General features: G+C 46.6%; 1 protein-coding gene across 3 annotated transcripts; it reads left to right on the top strand.

The window, feature by feature from the left end:
* The first annotated feature begins 4,124 nt into the window (after positions 1–4,124).
* Positions 4,125–19,870, top strand: LOC106590537 (methionine-R-sulfoxide reductase B2, mitochondrial). Of its 3 annotated transcripts, none has more exons than XR_014383091.1 (5): positions 4,125–4,573; positions 5,543–5,594; positions 5,960–6,036; positions 6,166–6,313; positions 6,584–8,379. XR_014383091.1 is itself a non-coding variant. In XM_045711057.2 (5 exons), exons 2-5 carry the CDS (start codon positions 5,592–5,594, stop codon positions 18,675–18,677), a joined length of 450 nt encoding a protein of 149 aa, XP_045567013.2. In that variant the 5' UTR covers positions 4,170–4,573; positions 5,543–5,591; the 3' UTR covers positions 18,678–19,870. The 3 variants fall into 3 exon arrangements, 2 of the variants coding, with proteins under 2 accessions (XP_045567013.2, XP_045567014.2); XM_045711057.2 differs by lacking the exon at positions 6,584–8,379 and adding an exon at positions 18,456–19,870 and having other exon boundaries at positions 4,170–4,573; XM_045711058.2 differs by lacking the exons at positions 4,125–4,573; positions 6,584–8,379 and adding an exon at positions 18,456–19,870 and having other exon boundaries at positions 4,580–5,594.
* The last annotated feature ends 858 nt before the right edge of the window (positions 19,871–20,728 follow it).

Here is a 20,728-nt window from a genome sequence, read left to right as displayed (position 1 = left end):
GGCTTTGGTCAATGATGTGCTTCGGGACATGCTAAACCGGTTCGTGTACCTTGACGACATCCTGTTTTTTTCCCGATCTGCACAAGATCATGTTCTTCATGTCAGACAGGTCCTTCAGCGCCTCCTGGAGAACCAACTGTTCGTGAAAGCCGAGAAGTGTGAGTTCCACCGCTCTACAATCACCTTTCTGAGATATGTCATTGCTGAGGGCAATGTTCAGATGGATCCTGGAAAGGTGAAAGCAGTGGTGGATTGGCCTCAACCAACGTCCAGGGTGCAGTTGCAACGGTTTCTTGGGTTTGCTAACTTCTACCGCCATTTCATTCGGGACTACAGCACCCTGGCGGCCCCCCTCTCGGCACTCACCTCTCCCAAGGCACCGTTCAAATGGTCTTCAACTGTCGACAAAGCCTTTGTGGACCTGAAGCATCGGTTCACAACATCACCCATCCTCATCCATCCGGACCCCTTGCGTCAATTTGTGGTGGAAGTGAATGCTTCGGATGTTGGCGTGTGGGCCATCCTGTCCCAGCGATCTGCCCAGGACCAGAAGCTTCATCCCTGTGCCTTCTTGTCCCATCGTCTCAATCCTGCTGAAAGGAACTACGATGTTGGCAACTGAGAACTCCTGGCGGTGAAGATGGCATTGGAAGAGTGGAGGCACTGGCTGGAAGGAGCAGAACAGTCATTCCTGGTCTGGACCGACCATAAAAACCTGGAATATCTCCATACAGCCAAGCGCCTCAACTCCAGGCAGGCCCGGTGGGCCCTCCTGTTCACCAGATTTAACTTCACCATCTCCTACCAACCAGGGTCAAAGAATGTGAAGCCTGACGCCCTCTCCCGCCTATACAGTTCCTCTGCCACACCCTCAACCTCTGAAATCATTCTCCCTACCTCATGCTTTGCTGCCACTGTGGATTGGGATACTGAGAACCTGGTCCACGAGGCACAACGCTCCCAGCCTGGACCTGAAGGGGGCCCGGCTAACCGGCTGTTTGTCCCTAATTCAGTCCGGTCCCGGGTCCTGGAATGGGCTCATTCCTCCAGGCTGACCTGTCATCCAGGGTCCCGTCGTACACTAGCCTTCCTCCGACAATGTTTCTGGTGGCCACAATGGTTCCTGATGTCTCTGACTTCATCGCCGCATGCACGGTGTGTGCTCAGAACAAGACTCCATGGCAAGCTCCTTCTGGCCTCCTTCAGTCACTACCGGTCCCTCATCTTCCCTGGTCTCATATATCTCTGGACTTTGTCACTGGGCTCCCTCCGTCTGATGGCAACACTGCCATTCTGACAGTAGTCGATCGGTTCTCCAAGGCCGCCCATTTCATCCCTCTCCCCAAACTACCTTCTGCCAAGGGGATGGTCCAGCTTATGGTGCAGCATGTCTTCCGGATCCATGGACTCCCAGTAGACATTGTCTCCGATCGGGGTCCAGTTCTCGTCTCAGTTCTGGAAGACATTCTGCACCCTTATTGGGTCGTCGGCCAGCCTGTCATCCGGATTCCATCCCCAAACTAACGGTTAGTCGGAGTGAGCCAACCAAGACCTGGAGACCCACTTAAGGTGCCTGGTCTCAACCAACCCCACTACCTGAAGCCGTCAACTGGTCTGGGTGGCGTATGCTCGGAACACCCTTCCCAGTTCTGCCACGGGATTCTCCCCTTTCGAGTGCTCCATGGGGTATCAGCCTCCACTCTTCCCAGAACGAGAGCAGGAGGTCAGCGTACCCTTGGCCCAGATGTTTGTCCGCCACTGTCAACGTACCTGGAGAAGAGCCAGGGCGGCTATTCTCAAGACGAACTCCAGGTATTGTCGACAAGCGGACCATCAGCCGGACCCCAGATCCCGCTACCGCAGAGGGTGTGGCTTTCCACTCGGGATCTGCCCCTTCGGGTAGAGTCCTGCAAGCTGTTTCCCCGGTTCATTGGTCCTTTTCCCCATCTCCAGAGTCCTGAGTTCCACTGCTGTCCGTCTTGTGTTACCCTGTACCCTCCGTGTTCACCCTACCTTCCATGTGTCTAGGATTAAGCCCATGTCTCACTGTCCTTTGCCTTCTGTCTCCAGGCCCATCCCTCCCCCCTCAGGTTATCGGTGGCCAGCCAGCGTATACGGTGAGACGCCTCCTGAAGGTTCGACCACGGGGCGGGGGTTTCCAGTACCAGGTTGACTGGGAGGGTTATGGCCCGGAGGAGAGGTGCTGGGTCCCTGCTAAAGACTTCTTGGGCCCGGCCCTCATCTCCGATTTCCACAGCCGACACCCCGGTCAGCCAGGTATGCGCCTAGGTAGGACGCAAGGCATCCCTGGGGGGGGTACTGTCACGCCCTGATCTGTTTCGCCTGTTCCTGTGATTGTCTCCAGCCTCCAAGTGTCGCTTATTTTCCCCAGTGTATTTATCCCTGTGTTTCCTGTCTCTCTGTGCCAGTTTGTCTTGTGTGTTTAGTCAAGTCAACTAGCTATTTTTTTCCCGTACTCCTTTTGCTATTCTCCTTTTTCTAGTCCTCCCGGTTTAGACCCTTGCCTGTTTCTGGACTCTGTACCCACCTGCCTTGACCACGAGCCTGTCTGCCACTGTACCTTGACCTTTTTGCCTGTCCACGACCATTCTCTTGCCTACCCCTTTGGATTATTAAACATTGTAAGACTCCAACCATCTGCCTCGTGTGTCTGCATCTGGGTCTCGCCTTGTGCCTTGACAAGAGGTCCGACTTTCCGACCTGAAGATCACTGACATCAAGATTTGTCCTCGTTGTTTTCATGGTGCTTTCAAGACAACTAGGAACTCTAAAAAAAAACTATGTCAACTCATGATGTCAGTGATCTTCAGGTCGGAAAGTGGGTGTTCTTTTACCCAGAGAATAATTGTTGTAACGTGGAGAGAAAAGCTAGCACAGATTCGTTACTGTCAGGGCTCCACCATTAACATAAAAAAAACATTGTTTCTAGCCCAAACAGTTCAAAAGATATGCTACTAGTGCAATGTTTTTTCTTCCTATAATAGACAGAGGATTGGCGTCAGTTCTAAAACTACTCGAGGGCATTTGTTTACATCTTGTTCAGTCATGTTACCTCATTAGCTAGCTAGTTAACAACCCGGTAACTTTACCAGTACATCCAAACATGTGGGGGCACAGAAAGAAAATAAAGGGGATAGCTTCTTCAGGAAGGCAATGATCATGGTCGCGCTCCCCTGCTCAGACGTTGCATGCATCAACCAATGGTTGCGTGCACGTCGTCGACTGTGTCATCAACTGACGGATTGCTATACTCCGAGTCGTTATTCAAGTAATAATAAGAAATTCCCATCGACCATGCCCAGAAATTGGGGGGAAACCATTGACCCCCATTGTAAAAGAGCCAACTTCATTGTCGACTTTTTGTTATACAGAAATAACAAAACATGCCGAAAAGCTGCTGTGTTGTTCAATGTACATGTAAAAAAAGTTTAAAAAATCCTGAACTACAGTGCTCCCAGATAGGGAAATAGAGCCTGCGAGGAGAGCCCTGTGGCTTCAGGCAGTTCTGTGTGGGAAATGTAGGGACCTGGTGTGTGTGGAAAACATTTCATCACTGGTAAGACATTTAACTTGTTTAGTATAGTCCATTTGTAACTCCACTCATTACGTGTAGCCCTATAGTTCGTTTGTGTTGTTGCTCTTGGCTAACTAGCTAGCACTCACTCATGTGGCTGCTAGCACCTTCATGAAAAGGGGAGCCCTACAATATTATGTTTTTCTAAGTAGTGAGAACGCTTGGGAGCAGGCCATGTTGAAAAGTAATCCTTATACATGTTGTACTTTTCTTAAATGTAGTGTTTGCTGTGAGCCAACTGGATAACCTAGGTTAGGGTCTCCATTGGATGTCGTCAGTGACAAACTTGACTTTCTTAAGACAGTACAATTTAATTGTAATGCATCGCAATAGGTAAATAGTGCTTGTACACAATGTAGTAACCTAATATCCACCAGTGGCTTTGTAATTACAGTGGCAGTTTTTTATATCAACATTTTAGCTTTTTATAAAACACATATTTACAGGATTACATATTTAGATTGTAGGGCACAACATGTGCTTCAAAAATAGTTAGAATGCATATAGGCCTAATATAGGCTATATACAATCAATGAACATTTTTGTTGCTCCTAAATGTTATTTTGTGCTCCTAACGTTTTTAAATTGGGAGCACCAGTACCAATGAAAATGTTTAATTTAGAGCTTTCCATCTAGTTCGTGACCGGGTCTTCCTACTACCTTTATACTGGACAGCATGGCGGGCTAGGGGGGAGACGGTCAGGCAGGGACCAAAAGGAACTCGCTGGAGAGTTCAAAGTCCTCATTGAGCGCAGATTAGGTCAGAGCAGCGCTGATGCCAACAGGCTGCACTTGACTTCGATACAGACACTTGCTGCGCGGAGGACTGGAGCGCACAGCCTCAAACTGCAGGAGAAAACATGTCTCGTTTAATCGTCCGACTTCCGCTCGTCATCGCTCAGGGAGCGGCTGCCAAGTCCGCATTATTGCCCAAGACCAGAGTTCCTGCTTTCATCCGCCCTGTCTTCACTAGTTCAGGTATGAGCTATTAGGCTTTATAGAATGGAATTGCTTAGTTTGCATCTGGATAAGATACTTTATTGTAAGTTAATAAGTTTAGTAGATACTATTGTAATATGTCCTATTCATAGTCTTTCTATAATTTTTTAAACAAAATTAACAAGTGTTTTTGGTCCTGTTATGTAAGTGGTTGATGCAGAATAGACCAGTGGAATTTGCCAAAGAGCCATCTGACACAGACCTACTGTCACATTTTCCCTGGGGACATATTTACTCCAGAGCCATCTGACACAGACCTACTGTCACATTTTCCCTGGGGATATATTTACTCCAAAGAGCCATCTGACACAGACCTACTGTCACATTTTCCCTGGGGACATATTTACTCCAAAGAGCCATCTGACACAGACCTACTGTCACATTTTCCCTGGGGATATATTTACTCCAAAGAGCCATCTGACACAGACCTACTGTCACATTTTCCCTGGGGACATATTTACTCCAAAGAGCCATCTGACACAGACCTACTGTCACATTTTCCCTGGGGACATATTTACTCCAAAGAGCCATCTGACACAGACCTACTGTCACATTTTCCCTGGGGACATATTTACTCCAAAGAGCCATCTGACACAGGCCTACTGTCACATTTTCCCTGGGGACATATTTACTCCAAAGAGCCATCTGACACAGACCTACTGTCACATTTTCCCTGGGGATATATTTACTCCAAAGAGCCATCTGACACAGGCCTACTGTCACATTTTCCCTGGGGACATATTTACTCCAAAGAGCAGAAACCCATTGTGCTCTTAGTAGGCTACAGTGGGGAAATTAAAAGCTAAAAGCAATTAAAAAACTATTTCATTACAAATAAAGTGCAACAAAACGCTCACCAAATTTTGCTTATCAATGTTCGCATGTGTGTGTTTGTGTGTTACGGGCTTGCGATCACTGACTCGTTGTGATGCGATGACCGACTGGCAGAAGAAACTGACCACTAAACAGAACATGGTAACGAGGGAGAAGGGGACAGATGGTGAGTCACACACACACACACACACACACACACACACACACACACACACACACACACACACACACACACACACACACGTCTCCTGTCATCAGCATCAATGACCATGGACTGACAATTCATAACCATCGGTGGGTTCATTGAGTAGGTTTGTATGGACTTTGTTTATAGTCTTCCTCAGTGTGGAAGATGAAAGGAGCAGTTGGTTAAAGAATGACATACAGTATGGGCTGCATTTCAATAGTCTACAGTGGCTCCCTCTCCTCACCTTCATTTGCACTGATCTGAAAACATAGGCTAGGTTAAAGCAATATGGTAGAAGCCTCAAAAGACAACATATAGTGTGCCTACTCTGTATGTGTCCTCAGCCTTTCAGCGGTCTCTATCTGAACCATAGTGAAGTGGGGATGTACCAGTGTGTGTCCTGCGACCCTCCCCTCTTCAGGTAACCATCTAGCCTCCCTATACCAACTGGTCACACTAACATCTTCATTTCGACCTTTCTGTAATCCTAACCCGAATATGAGCATTTAGACTCGATCTCTTTCTAGACCTCTCGCTCTCTCCTCTCTAGTTCAGAGGTGAAGTATGACTCGGGCATGAGCTGGCCGGCATTCAAAGAGGCTCATGGGACGTGGGAATGCGACGAGAGCCACGTATCCATCATCCGTCACCCTGACAACACCCTGGGTAGTGCAGAGACAGAGGTCGTCTGTAAACATGTGAGTTGCATTCTGGGTAATTATGCTGAGAGCCAGTCAGACTATTGTGTATTGCAGGTGTTGGTGTGTGTGTGTGTGTGTGTGTGTGTGTGTGTGTGTGTGTGTGTGTGTGTGTGTGTGTGTGTGTGTGTGTGTGTGTGTGTGTGTGTGTGTGTGTGTGTGTGTGTGCGCATCATTACAGTGTGACGCCCATCTGGGTCATGTGTTTGAGGATGGACCGGACCCCACAGGAGAGAGGTTCTGCATCAACAGCGTCTCTCTCAACTTCAGGCCCAGAAAACCCAGACCTGGCGACCAGTAAAACCCCCTAGAACCATCTTAAATCACCTAAGGCTGACCAGAACCAACCTTCAAACCCAGAGAACACAAACCCGAGGACCAGTAGAACGCAACAGGCCCAATATCTGGATCCCTAACCTGAGATCTCAGCATCAGGAATACTGTTTTATATGTCTGTATCTTTCTGTAACTGATCATAGATGAGCTTGTGACCTATATTTACCTGGCTGTGTGGTCTTCCCAACCATAGCCACAGCTACTGTACGGTATACAGTGCCTTCGGAAAGTATTCAGACCCCTTGAATTTTTCCACATTTTGTTACATTACAGCCTTATTCTAAAATTGATTAAATTGATTTTTTTCCCTCATCAGTCTACACACACACACACACACACAATACCCCATAATGGCAAAGCAAACAGTTTTTTAGAAATGTTTGCAAATGTATAAAAACATACTTTATTTACATAACTATTCAGACCCTTTGCTATGAGACTCGTAATTGAGCTCAGGTGCATTCTGTTTCCATTGATCATCATTGAGATGTTTCTACAACTTGGGAGTCCAGCTGTGGTAAATTGAATTTATTGGATATGATTTGGAAAGGCACACACCTGTCTATATAAGGTCCCACAGTTGATAGTGCATGTCAGAGCAATAACCAAGCCAGCTCCGAGACAGGATTGTGTCAAGGCACAGATCTGGGGAAGGGTACCAATACATTTCTGCAGCTTTGAAGGTCCCCAAGAACACAGTGGCTTCATCATTCTTAAATGGAAGAAGTTTTGAACCTCCAAGGCTTGCCACCCAGCCAAACTGAGCAATCGGGAGAGAAGTGCCTTGGTCAGGGAGGTGACCAAGAACTTAATGGTCACTCTGACAGAGCTCTAGAGTTCCTCTGTGGAGAGGAAGGACAACCGTCTCTGAATCACTCCACCAATCAGGCGTTTATGATAGAGTGGCCAGACGGAAGCCATTCCTCAGTAAAAGGCACATGACAGCCCACTTGGAGCTTGCCAAAAGGCACCTATAGACTCTCAGACCATGAGAAACAACATTCTCTGATCTGATAAAACCAAGATTGAACTCTTTGGCCTGAATGCCAAGCATCACGTCTGGAGGAAACCTGGCGCCATCCCTAAGGTGAAGCATGGTGGTGGCAGCATGATGCTGTGGGGATGTTTTTCGGGACAAGTCTCTGAATGTCCTTGAGTGGCCCAGCCAGAGCCCGGACTTCAACCCGAACGAACATCTCCGAAGAGACCTGAAAATAGCTGGGCTACAGTGCTCCCCATCCAACCTGACAGAGCATGAGAGGATCTGCAGAGAAGAATGGGAGAAATTCCCCAAATACCGGTGTGCCAAGCTTGTAGCGTCGTACCCAAGAAGACTCGAGGCTGTAATTGCTGCCACAAGTGCTTCAAGAAAGTACTGAGTAAAGGGTCTGAATACTTATGTAAATGTATTTTCAGTTTTTTATTGGTAATATATTAGAAATAATTTCAAAAATGTTTTTGCTTTGTCATTATGAGGTATTGTGTGTAGATTGAGGGAAAAAACTATTTTAATCAATTTTAGAATAAGGCTGTAACGTAACAAAATTGTGGAAAAAGTCAAGGGTCTGAATTTCGGAAGGCACTGTTTGTTAATGGTCACATTTTGTAATGCTTGTTAACCTCTCTGGGATTTGTGGGACGCTAGCGTCCCACCTCGACAATAGCCAGTGAAATTGCAGGGCGCCAAATTCAAACCGAAATCTCATAATTAAAATTCCTCAAACATACAAGTATTATACACCATTTTAAAGATAAACTTCTTGTTAATCCAACCACAGTGTGCAATTTCAAAAAGGCTTTACGGCGAAAGCACACCATGCAATTATCTGAGGATAGCACCCCATCAAACAAACACAGACAATCATATTTCATCCCGCAGGCGCGACACAAATTCATAAATAACGATATAATTCATGCCTTACCTTTGAAGATCTTTTGTTGGTTCTCCAATATGTCCCATAAACATCACAAATGGTCCTTTTGTTCGATTAATTCCGTCGTTATATCTCAAAAATGTCCATTTATTTGGCGCGTTTGATCCAGAAAAACACCGGTTCCAACTTGCGCAACATGACTACAAAATATCTCATAAGTTACCTGTAATCTTTGTCCAAACATTTCAAACAACTTTCCTAATACAACTTTAGGTATTTTTTTTACGTAAATAATCGATAAAATTTAAGACGGGATAAACTGTGTTCAATACAGGACGAAAACAAAGTGGAGCGAGCTTTCAGGTCACGCGCCTCTAACAAACAGTACACTTGTCACGTTCGTTTGTAGAAAAGGACCAAGGCGCAGCGTGAGTATCATTCCACATCTTTATTAATATGTGAAACTCAGCAAGACATACTATAAATAAAACAACAAACCGTGACGACAGACGTGCAACATGCACTAACTCAAAATAATATCCCACAAACACAGGTGGGAAAAACAACTACTTAAATATGATCCCCAATTAGAGACAACGATGACCAGCTGCCTCTAATTGGGAATCATACAAAAATCCCAACATAGAAAAAAGAAACTAGAACCCAACATAGAAATAAATAAACTAGATAAACCCCCCAGTCACACCCTGACCTACTCTACCATATAAAATAAGAGCTCTCTATGGTCAGGACGTGACAACACTTCACTCGACCCTCGCTCTGAACTGCCCTACTTCTTCATTTCTCAAAGGAAAAACATAAACCAATTTCTAAAGACTGTTGACATCCAGTGGAAGCGATAGGAACTGCAAACAAGTGCCTTAGAAATCTAGATCTCCATAGAAAACACATTGGGCATGAGCATGAGTAGCAGGCAGTTTACTTTGGGCACACTTTTCATCCGGACGTGAAAATACCGCCCCCTAGCCTAGGGAGGTTAAAGGGTTTTCAATCAAGTTCACTGGGAATCTGAGATTTAACTGATAGGTCATTATGAGGTGACACCACTAAAGCTGCTGTAGGTCCCATGACAGAAAAGTCTGAAATTAGGAAGGAATTCTAATATTGGCTCTAGAACTAAAAGGAAACCCCTGCTGTTGCTCAGCAGGACCAGGTTTGAAGACCATCAATGAATGACTGTTGTATGACCACAACGGACCGCAGATTTAGGGTCTCATTCCTGGGCACTGAACACCAGGGCTTAGTGTCTGCTGTTGTGTACAGTTAAGTTCTAGCACAGACAGACTAAGGGGTCTACACAGTCTATGCAAATGGAGTCGACGGATGTCCATTTGTGTTGCTCTGTAAGTAGTTCTACGTACATTTGTGCGGCTGACTTCTTTTGGCTCTGTTTGCGTAGACTGTAGACCCCTTTACTGTCACTTGAACCATTCAACATGGAGCATAGTCCGGGTTAGCGGAGGGTTTGGCCAGCCGGGATATCCTTGTCCCATCGCGCTCTAGCGACTCCTTGTGGCAGGCCGGGGGCATGCACGCTGACTTCGGTAGGCAGTTGTACGGTGTTTCCTCCAACACATTGGTGCGGCTGGTTAAGCGAGCAGTGTGTCAAGAAGCAGCGCAGTGTGTCAAGAAGCAGCGCAGTGTGTCAAGAAGCAGCGCAGTGTGTCAAGAAGCAGCGCAGTGTGTCAAGAAGCAGAGCAGTGTGTCAAGAAGCAGCGCAGCTTGGCAAGGTTGAGTTTTGGAGGACGCATGGCTCTCAACCTTTGCCTCTCCCGAGTCCGTATGGGAGTTGCAGGGATGGGACGAGACAGTAGCTACCAATTGAATACAATTTCATATCACAAAATTGGGGAGAAAAAGGGGTAAAAAGTAAAGAAAGAGGCACCACAGAGAGAGTGAGGGTCGGACACAATATATTATTTATTTATTTATTTCACCTTTATTTAACCAGGTAGGCCAGTTGAGAATAAGTTCTCATTTACAACTGCAACCTGGCCAAGATAAAGCAAAACAGTGCGACAAAAAACACAGTTACTCATGGGATAAACAAACATACAGTCAATAACACAATAGAAAAATATATGTACAGTGTGTGCAAATGTAGAAGATTAGGGAGGTAAGGCAATAAATAGGCCATAGAGGCGAAAATAATTACAATTTACCATTAACACTGGAGTGATAGATGTGCAGATGATGATGTGCAAGTAGTGATACTGGGATGCAAAAGAGCAAGAAGATAAATAACAATATGGGGATGAGGTGTTTGGGTGGGCTATTGACAGATGGGCTGTGTACAGGTACAGTGATCGGTAAGCTGCTCTGACAGCTGATAGTTAGAGAGGGAGATAAGTCTCCAGCTTCAGTGATTTTTGCGATTCGTTCCAGTCGTTGGCAGCAGAGAACTGGAAGGAAAGGCGGCCAAAGGAAATGTTTGCTTTGGGGATGACCAGGGAAATATACCTGCTGCAGCGCGTACTACGGGTGAGTGTTGCTATGGTATACAGTCTAGCCAGACACCTAGGTATTAGTAGTTTTCCACATATTCTAAGTCAGAACCGTCCAGAGTAGTGATGCTAGTCGGGCGGGCGGGTGCGGGCAGCAATCGGTTGAAGAGCATGCATTTAGTTTTACTAGCATTTAAAAGCAGTTGGAGGCCACGGAAGGAGTGTTGTATGGGATTGAAGCTCGTTTGGAGGTTTGTTAACACAGTGTCCAGAGACCGTAGTCTGGCCTTTTTATGGTGGTTTTGGAGCAGTGGCTTCTTCCCTGCTGAGCGGCCTTTCAGGTTATGTCGATATAGAACTCGTTTTACTGTGGATATAGATCATTTTGTACTTTTTTCCTCCAGCATCTTCTTCCTGCGTACTATTGTTTGTACAGATGAACGTGGTACCTTCAGGCGTTTGGAAATGCTCCCAAGGATGAACCAGACTTGGAGGTCTACATTTTTTTTCTGAGGTCTTGGCTGATTTCTTTTGATTTTCCCATGATGTCAAGCAAAGAGGCAATGAGTTTGAAGGTAGACCTTGAAATACATTCACAGGTACACCTCCAATTGACTCAAATGATGTCAATGAGCCTATCAGAAGCTTCTAAAGGAATGACATCATTTTCTGGAATTTTCCAAGCTGTTTAAAGGCACAGTCAACTCAGTGTATGTAAACTTCTGACCCACTGGAATTATAAGTGAAATAATCTGTCTGTAAACAATTGTTGGAAAAATTACTTGTCATGCACAAAGTAGATTTCCTAACCAACTTGCCAAAACTATAGTTTGTTAACAAGAAATTTGTGGAGTGGTTGAAAAACTAATTTTAATGACTCCAACCTAAGTGTATGTAAACTTCCAACTTCAACTGTATATACAGAGAAAAGAGTCGGCCTGAGAATTGAACCCTGTGGCACCCCCATAGAGACTGCCAGACGTCCGGACAACAGGCCCTCCAATTTGACACACTGAACTCTATCTGAGAAGTAGTTGGTGAACCAGGCAAGGCAGTCATTTGAGAAACCAAGGCTATTGAGTCTGCCGATAAGAATGCGGTGATTGACAGAGTCGAAAGCCTTGGCCAGGTTGATGAAGACGGCTGCACAGTACTGTCTTTTATTGATGGCGGTTATGATATCGTTTAGGACAGGGCAGGGCAGGATAGATATAGGTCTAGAACAGTTTGGGTCTAGAGTGTCTCCTCCTTTGAAGAGGGGTATGACCGCGGCCGCTTTACAATCTTTGGGGATCTCAGACGATACGAGAGGTTGAACAGGCCAGTAATGGGGTTGCAACAATTTCGGCTGATAATTTTAGAAAGAGAGGGTCCAGATTGTCTAGCCCAGCTGATTTGTAGGTGTCCAGATTTTGCCGCTCTTTCAGAACATCAGCTGTCTGGATTTGGGTGGAGAGGTGGGGGGGGGGGGGGGGACTTGGGCAAGTTGCGGTGGGGGGTGCAGAGCTGTTGGCCGGGGTAGGGGTAGCCAGGTGGAAAGCATGGCCATCCGTAGAAAAATGCTTATTGAAATTCTCGATTATCGTAGATTTATCGGTGGTGAGTTTTTACTTGGTTCATTGCAGTGGGCAGCTGGTTGGAGGTGCTCTTATTCTCCATGGACTTTAGTGTCCCAGAACTTTTTGGAATTAGTGCTACAGAATGCAAATTTCTGTTTGAAAAAGCTAGCCTTAGCTTTCCAAACTAACTGTGTATATTGGTTCCTGACTTCCCTGAAAAGTTGCATATCGCGGGGGCTATTCGATGCTAATGCAGAACGCCACAGGATGTTTTTGTGCTGGTCAAGGGCAGATAAGTCTGGGGAGAAGTAAGGGCTATATTTGTTCTTAGTTCTACATTTTTTGAATGGGGCATGCTTATTTAAGATGGTAAGGAAAGCACTTTTAAAGAGCAACCAGGCATCCTCTACTGACGGGATGAGGTCGATATCCTTCCAGGATACCCGGGCCAGGTCGATTAGAAAGGCCTGCTCGCTGAAGTGTTTTAGGGAGAGTTTGACAGTGATGAGGGGTGGTCGTTTGACTTCAGACCCATTACGGACGCAGGCAATGAGGCAGTGATCGCTGATATCCTGGTTGAAGACAGCGGAGGTGTATTTAGAGGGCAAGTTGGTCAGGATGATATCTAAGAGGGTGCTCATGGTTACGGATTTAGGGTTGTACCTGGTAGGTTCTTTGATAATTTGTGTGAGATTGAGGGCATCTAGTTTAGATTGTAGGACGGCCGAGGTGTTAAGCATATCCCAGTTTAGGTCACCTAACAGTACGAACTCTGAAGATAGATGGGGGGCAATCAATTCACATATGGTGTCCAGGGCACAGCTGTGGGCTGATAGAGGGATTGAGTGAGAGCGGGGTTCTGGTATTACACTAGACGTAATAATTTAGCAGTGATGCAGAAACCAGAACCAACCAGACTACACCAGAATGGTGAGAGAAACCTTGTGGGACAGAGAGAGTGAGGAATGGACACGTCACAGCAGAAAACAAAGAACAAAGAGGTATTGGAGTGTTTTGGGAACAGTGCTAGGATGACCGGGGTGTGGCGGTGTGTTACCATGGTGATGTGTGTCTGTGGGGGTCGGTAGAAGCGGTGGGGGGGCAAAGAGCTGACCATGACCCCAGAGGAGACTCCACAGGAAGCCCAGGGTCAACCCCCCCCCCCAAGCTCAGGACATTGACTTACAACATGTACAGGAGTGTGTGTGTGTGTGTGTTCATGCAAACACTCATCATTTACATGATGTCACAACTACAACATAAACACACAGTCATTAGTCAGTGGCGGACTTGCAATGTTGAATTCCTTCTATATGGTGTTTGTTGTAGATGGGAGATGACGTGTTACCTGGTCAGCGTACCTGATTATAAGGGCATATAAGGGCGAGACCCAGATGCAGACATGGGAGGCAGATGGTTCAAGTCTCTGATATTTATTATAATCCAAGGGGCAGGCAAGAGAATGGTCCTGGACAGGCAAAAGATCATAACAAGGTCAGAGTCCTGGAGGTACAGAGTGGCAGGCAGTATGGTCAGCCAGGCGGGTTCAGAGTCAAGGCAGGCAAGGGTCAAAACCGGGAGGACTAGCAAAACAGAGATAAGGAAAACGCAGGAGCACGGAAAAACACGCTGGTTGACAAGACAAGACGAACTGGCAACAGACAAACAGGGAACACAGGAATATTTACCCAGGGACTAATGGGGAAAATGGGTGACACCTGGAGGTGAGTGGAGACAATCACAAAGACAGGTGAAACAGATCGGGCCAGGGCGTAGCACTAACACCTGCCTGGGAGTTACACTACTTTCTCTCTCAATTCAATGTAAGGGCTTTATTGGCATGGGAAACATATGTTACCATTTCCAAAGCAAGTGAAATGTATACAGTGAGGGAAAAAAGTATTTGATCCCCTGCTGATTTTGTACTTTTGCCCACTGACAAAGAAATGATCAGTCTATAATTTTAATGGTAGGTTTATTTGAACAGTGAGAGACAGAATAACAACAACAAAAAATCCAGAAAAACGCGTGTCAAGACTGATCATTTCTTTGTCAGTGGGCAAACGTACAAAATCAGCAGGGGATCAAATACTTTTTTCCCTCACTGTAATAAAATAAACAATACAAATTAGCAGTAAACATTACACTCACAAAAGTCCCAAAAGAATAAAGACATTAAATGTCATATTATGTGCAAATAGTTCAAGTACAAAAGAGAAAATAAATAAACATAAATATTGGTTGTATTTACAATAGTGTCTGTTCTTCACTGGTTGCCCTTTTCTTGTGGCAACAGGTCACGAATCGTTCTGCTGTGATGGCACACTGTGGTATTTCACCCAGTAGATATGGGAGTTTATCAAAATTGGGTTTGTTTTCTAATTCTTTGTGTATCTGTGTAATAACACCCACAGCATTATGCAATGTTAAAGCTACCTGAGTAGATAGACAGATCAGCAGAGGTACCCCCCATCACCCACACCCCAGTATGCCTTGTACTCAAAGATAAGAGTCCTGTCACACACACCCAGCCATCTCCTCCAGCTATCTCTATAATGGTAAGAGTCCTTTCCTCTCCACCCGGCCGTCTCTAGCTATCTCTATAATGGTAAGAGTCCTTTCCCCTCCACCCGGCCGTCTCTAGCTATCTCTATAATGATAAGAGTCCTTTCCTCTCCACCCGGCCGTCTCCTCCAGCTATCTCTATAATGGTTAGGTCCTTTCCTCTCCACCCGGCTGTCTCCTCCAGCTATCTCTATAATGTTACAGTAATTTCCTCTCCACCCGGCCGTCTCCTCCAGCTATCTCTATAATGGTAAGAGTCCTTTCCTCTCCACCTGGCCATCTCCTCCAGCTATCTCTATAATGGTAAGAGTCCTTTCCTCTCCACCAGGCCATCTCCTCCAGCTATCACTATAATGGTAAGAGTCCTTTCCTCTCCACCCGGGCCCGTCTCCTCCAGCTATCTCTATAATGGTAAGAGTCCTTTCCCCTCCACCCGGCCGTCTCTAGCTATCTCTATAATGATAAGAGTCCTTTCCTCTCCACCCGGCCGTCTCCTCCAGCTATCTCTATAATGTTACAGTAATTTCCTCTCCACCCGGCCGTCTCCTCCAGCTATCTCTATAATGGTAAGAGTCCTTTCCTCTCCACCCGGCTGTCTCCTCCAGCTATCTCTATAATGGTTAGTCCTTTCCTCTCCACCAGGCCATCTCCTCCAGCTATCTCTATAATGTTACAGTAATTTCCTCTCCACCCGGCCGTCTCCTCCAGCTATCTCTATAATGGTAAGAGTCCTTTCCTCTCCACCAGGCCATCTCCTCCAGCTATCTCTATAATGGTAAGAGTCCTTTCCTCTCCACCCGGCCGTCTCCTCCAGCTATCTCTATAATGGTAAGAGTCCTTTCCCCTCCACCCGGCCATCTCCTCCAGCTATCTCTATAATGGTAAGAGTCCTTTCCCCTCCACCCGGCCATCTCCTCCAGCTATCTCTATAATGGTAAGAGTCCTTTCCTCTCCACCTGGCCGTCTCCTCCAGCTATCTCTATAATGGTAAGAGTCCTTTCCTCTCCACCTGGCCGTCTCCTCCAGCTATCTCTATAATGGTAAGAGTCCTTTCCTCTCCACCTGGCCGTCTCCTCCAGCTATCTCTATAATGGTAAGAGTCCTTTCCTCTCCACCTGGCCGTCTCCTCCAGCTATCTCTATAATGGTAAGAGTCCTTTCCTCTCCACCTGGCCGTCTCCTCCAGCTATCTCTATAATGGTAAGAGTCCTTTCCTCTCCACCTGGCCGTCTCCTCCAGCTGTCTCTATAATAGCTCTGCTTTGTCTTTTTAAAATGGCAGCTGGAACCCACAGGCTTCCCAACATTCCACTACTCCAAACTGATTGGCTCTTCATTAAAATATGGACTATATGCAAACCACAGTTTGGGAACAATCACTGTGGTAGATTTACTTTGTTTCAATGGGGAGCCAGAGGAGATTTCATCATATGGTCATGTCCAAATTACATAATTTGAGAATAAGATGCAAAGTTGATCTGAAGACAAAGTTCGAGTCCTTTCCATTTTGAACAATCACTACATTCCCTGTGTATGTAGCAGACCGGTGCTGAACACATTCCCTGCGTAGGTAGCAGACCGTTGCGTTGCTGAACACATTCACTGCGTAGGTAGCAGACCGGTGCTGAACACATTCCCTGCGTAGGTAGCAGACCGGTGCTGAACACATTCCCTGCGTAGGTAGCAGACCGGTGCTGAACACATTCCCTGCATAGGTAGCAGACCAGTGCTGAACACATTCCCTGCATAGGTAGCAAACCGGTGCTGAACACATTCCCTGTGTAGGTAGCAGACCGGTGCTGAACACATTCCCTGTGTAGGTAGCAGACCGTTGCTGAACACATTCCCTGCGTAGGTAGCAGACCGGTGCTGAACACATTCCCTGCGTAGGTAGCAGACCGGTGCTGAACACATTCCCTGCGTAGGTAGCAGACCGTTGCTGAACACATTCCCTGCGTAGGTAGCAGACCGGTGCTGAACACATTCCCTGTGTAGGTAGCAGACCGGTGCTGAACACATTCCCTGCGGATTTAGCAGACCGGTGCTGAACACATTCCCTGCGTAGGTAGCAGACCGGTGCTGAACACATTCCCTGCGTAGGTAGCAGACCGGTGCTGAACACATTCCCTGTGTAGGTAGCAGACCGGTGCTGAACACATTCCCTGCGTAGGTAGCAGACCGGTGCTGAACACATTCCCTGTGTAGGTAGCAGACCGGTGCTGAACACTGACATAGTGATTGGAGAGACAGACTATAGATCCTAGACAGTGTTTTACTACCAGAAACAGGGACAGTTCACCCTCAACTCCTACAAAAATGTTCATTAATTATAATCTACAAAATCATTAAAATTTCCTGTTGCTTAAATTAAGATCCTACATTTCTACATATATGAAATTAGAAGATTTATTTCCCTTAGTTATGTATATTAAAACAATAATGTTGAAATTGAATTGACTCTCTGTTTTTAATTTGTTGCCAGTCTGTGGATAAGGACCATGTGATCAGTGAGTATCCAATTTCAAAAAGTTTGTCCAGCCATTGGTAGTGGAGACCATACAAAGGACTGTGCATCGTGGAGCAAAAATTGCAAACTACAGCGATATGATATAGACAATAGACTTCTTCTAGAGTTTCCTGAGTGAGTAGTGGTTGACATGAGGACGGATTCTCTGGATTTTATTAGAATGCAGTGCTGCGTTTGTAAAGGGAGGCACGAGAGAGACGCAGATTGGTGGAAAAGTCACATACCTACCTGTCAGGCACATTGGTCAAATGTGTTTTTTAAAATGGAAATTAGGTCGATATTCGTTAGCTCTTAAACAAACAATGCCTTGGCTAAAGTAATTATATATTCTGGATCAGGGGCGGATGGAGACCAATCCATGCTTTAAAAAAATATATTAAAAAAAATGTTATTTGCATTTAAATCTTCAATACCTTTAAACAAAGTGTGCCACAACTATGAACATTATATAAGGCCTATTCTGAATCAGGAGAGGATGGTGTCACGTCCTGACCAGCAGAGGGAGCAATTGTATTAGTTTTGGTCAGGACGTGGCAGAGATTTTTGTGTTACGTGTGAGTTGGTTGTTGGACTCCCAATTGAAGGCAGGTGTGTTGAGTTGCCTTTGATTGGGAGTCCTATATAGTAGTGTGTGTTTTTCCTTGTGGTTGTGGGTAATTGTTTCTGGTCAGTTGTGTTCAGCTGTCAGTGCTGTTGAGCTGTCGGTGTTGTTGAGCTGTCGGTGTTTTCTTGTTTTGTAGTGTTCCAGTGTTCTTTTTGAATTAAATCATGAACACTAACTCCTCTGCACCTTGGTCTTCTTCTCTCCATGACGACAGCCCTTACAGAATTACCCACCACAAAAGGACCAAGCAGCGGAGGAGGAAGGAGCCACAGGAGAACAGCGTGATGGACTGGACATGGGAGGACATCCTGGACGGCAAGGGATCCTACACTTGGGAGGAGATCCTGGTCGGAGGGGATCGCCTCCCATGGGAACAGGTAGTGGCACTCAGAAGAGCGGAGGCAGCAGGAGAGAGGGACCAACGGCGACGGTATGAGGGAACACGGCTGGGAAGGAAGCCCGAGAGGCAGCCCCAATAATTGTTTTTGGGGGGGCACAGGGGCTGTTTGGCGGGGCGAGGATGGAGCCCCAGGCCAGCTCCCCACACTAGCCCTGAGGTGCGCAGCCCAGTCTGACTCGGCCTGTTCCCACTCCCCGCACTAGCCCTAAGGTGCGTGTCTCCAGGCTGGCACGTCCTGTACCAGCCCCACGCATCAGGCATCTAGTGCGTCAGCCCAGCCTCGCCAGTCAGGAGTCGCCAGAGCTGCCCGCCAGTCAGGAGTCGCCAGAGCTGCCCGCCAGCCCGGAGCCGCCAGAGCGGCCCGTCTGCCCGGAGCCGCCAGAGCGGCCCGTCTGCCCGGAGCCGCCAGAGCGGCCCGTCTGCCCGGGTCAGACAGAGCGGCCCGTCTGCCCGGGTCTGCCAGAGGGGCCCGCCTGCCCGGATCTGCCAGAGTGGCCCGCCTGCCCAGATCTGCCAGAGTGGCCCGCCTGCCCGGATCTGCCAGGGTGCCCTGCCTGTCCTCCGGTCCAGCCCGAGTGGCCCGCCTGTCCTCTGGCCCAGCCCGAGTGGCCCGCCTGAACTCCGGCCCAGCCCGAGTGGCCCGCCTGTCCTCCAGCCCAGCCCGAGTGGCCCGTCTGCCCGGCGCAGCTATCGGCGCCACCGAAGTGGGCGACGCCGAAGGTGGAGCGAGGTTCACGTCCCGCACCTGAGCCACCTCCAGGATAGGTGGGTTGGGGAGGGAGGGTGTAGCACTAGTGCCGTCGTTGACGGCAGCCACCCTCCCTTCCCTCCCTTATTGTTTAGGGGGTATTGTTTATTGGTTTTGTTGGGGTATTGGGGATTTTTTGTGTTTTCTTTTTTAAGGTGCATTCCGGGGTCTGCACCTTTAGGGGGGGTACTGTCACGTCCTGACCAGCAGAGGTAGCAATTGTATTAGTTTTGGTCAGGACGTGGCAGAGATTTTTGTGTTACGTGTGAGTTGGTTGTTGGACTCCCAATTGAAGGCAGGTGTGTTGAGTTGCCTTTGATTGGGAGTCCTATATAGTAGTGTGTGTTTTTCCTTGTGGTTGTGGGTAATTGTTTCTGGTCAGTTGTGTTCAGCTGTCAGTGCTGTTGAGCTGTCGAGCTGTCGGTGTTTTCTTGTTTTGTAGTGTTCCAGTGTTCTTTTTGAATTAAATCATGAACACTAACTCCGCTGCACCTTGGTCTTCTTCTCTCCATGACGACAGCCCTTACAGGTGGAGCACAATACACACCTTTTTTTGTTGAATATTTTTGTTGTTGATTATTTTTATTTGTAAACGTTTTACTAGGATTTCAAGCCTCAATATGTCTTAAACAAGGCTTGCCATGACTATGCAAATTATATATTCTGAATCAAGGGAGGATTTGTTATCCATCTTCCCTTGATTCACAATATATACTTTTCATAGTCATGGTACACTTTGTTTAAAAACTATTGAAGATTGAAATCTGGAATCTTCATTTTTTTAAATTCAAAAACTGAAAAAGGTGTGGATCGATCTCCATTCTCCCTTGATTCAGAAGATATCATTTTCAGTCATGGCATGCTTGGTTCAACAGCTATTGATGAGAGAGCCACCAAATATCCAATATACTTTTTTTTGTACTTTCGTTCATCGCGCCTTCATAGAGACCAATAACTTCCCCCACCAAAAAAACTCACGTTTACTCTTCATGCAGGGCATGTGGACATGTACTTGCATAACGATCAGTTATAAATTCCGTAAACAGGATTATATAACTGTTACCAATTGTGAATACGCACCACAACTTCTATAGGCTGTAGAAACAGATGTTCATGTAAATGTATGGACATGTTAATCACTTTTTCACTATTCAGTTTGTATGGTCAGGGGTCTTTGTTTCTGTGTTTGTTCTGAGTTTGTCTAATCTCTCGTTCCCAGATTGCGTGGCAATATGTTGAAGAAGATTCAAAGGGCGATCAAGCGCGAGTTCTGACTGCTCAGCAAAATATGACAAATTAAAACGATTGAATTGATTTTGTGTGTGTGTGTGTGTGTGTG

Source organism: Salmo salar, chromosome 29 (assembly GCF_965601325.2).
Source record: "Salmo salar chromosome 29, fSalSal1, whole genome shotgun sequence".
In the NCBI taxonomy this organism is placed as follows: Eukaryota; Metazoa; Chordata; class Actinopteri; order Salmoniformes; family Salmonidae; genus Salmo; species Salmo salar.
This window is presented reverse-complemented; position numbering and strand designations above follow the sequence as displayed.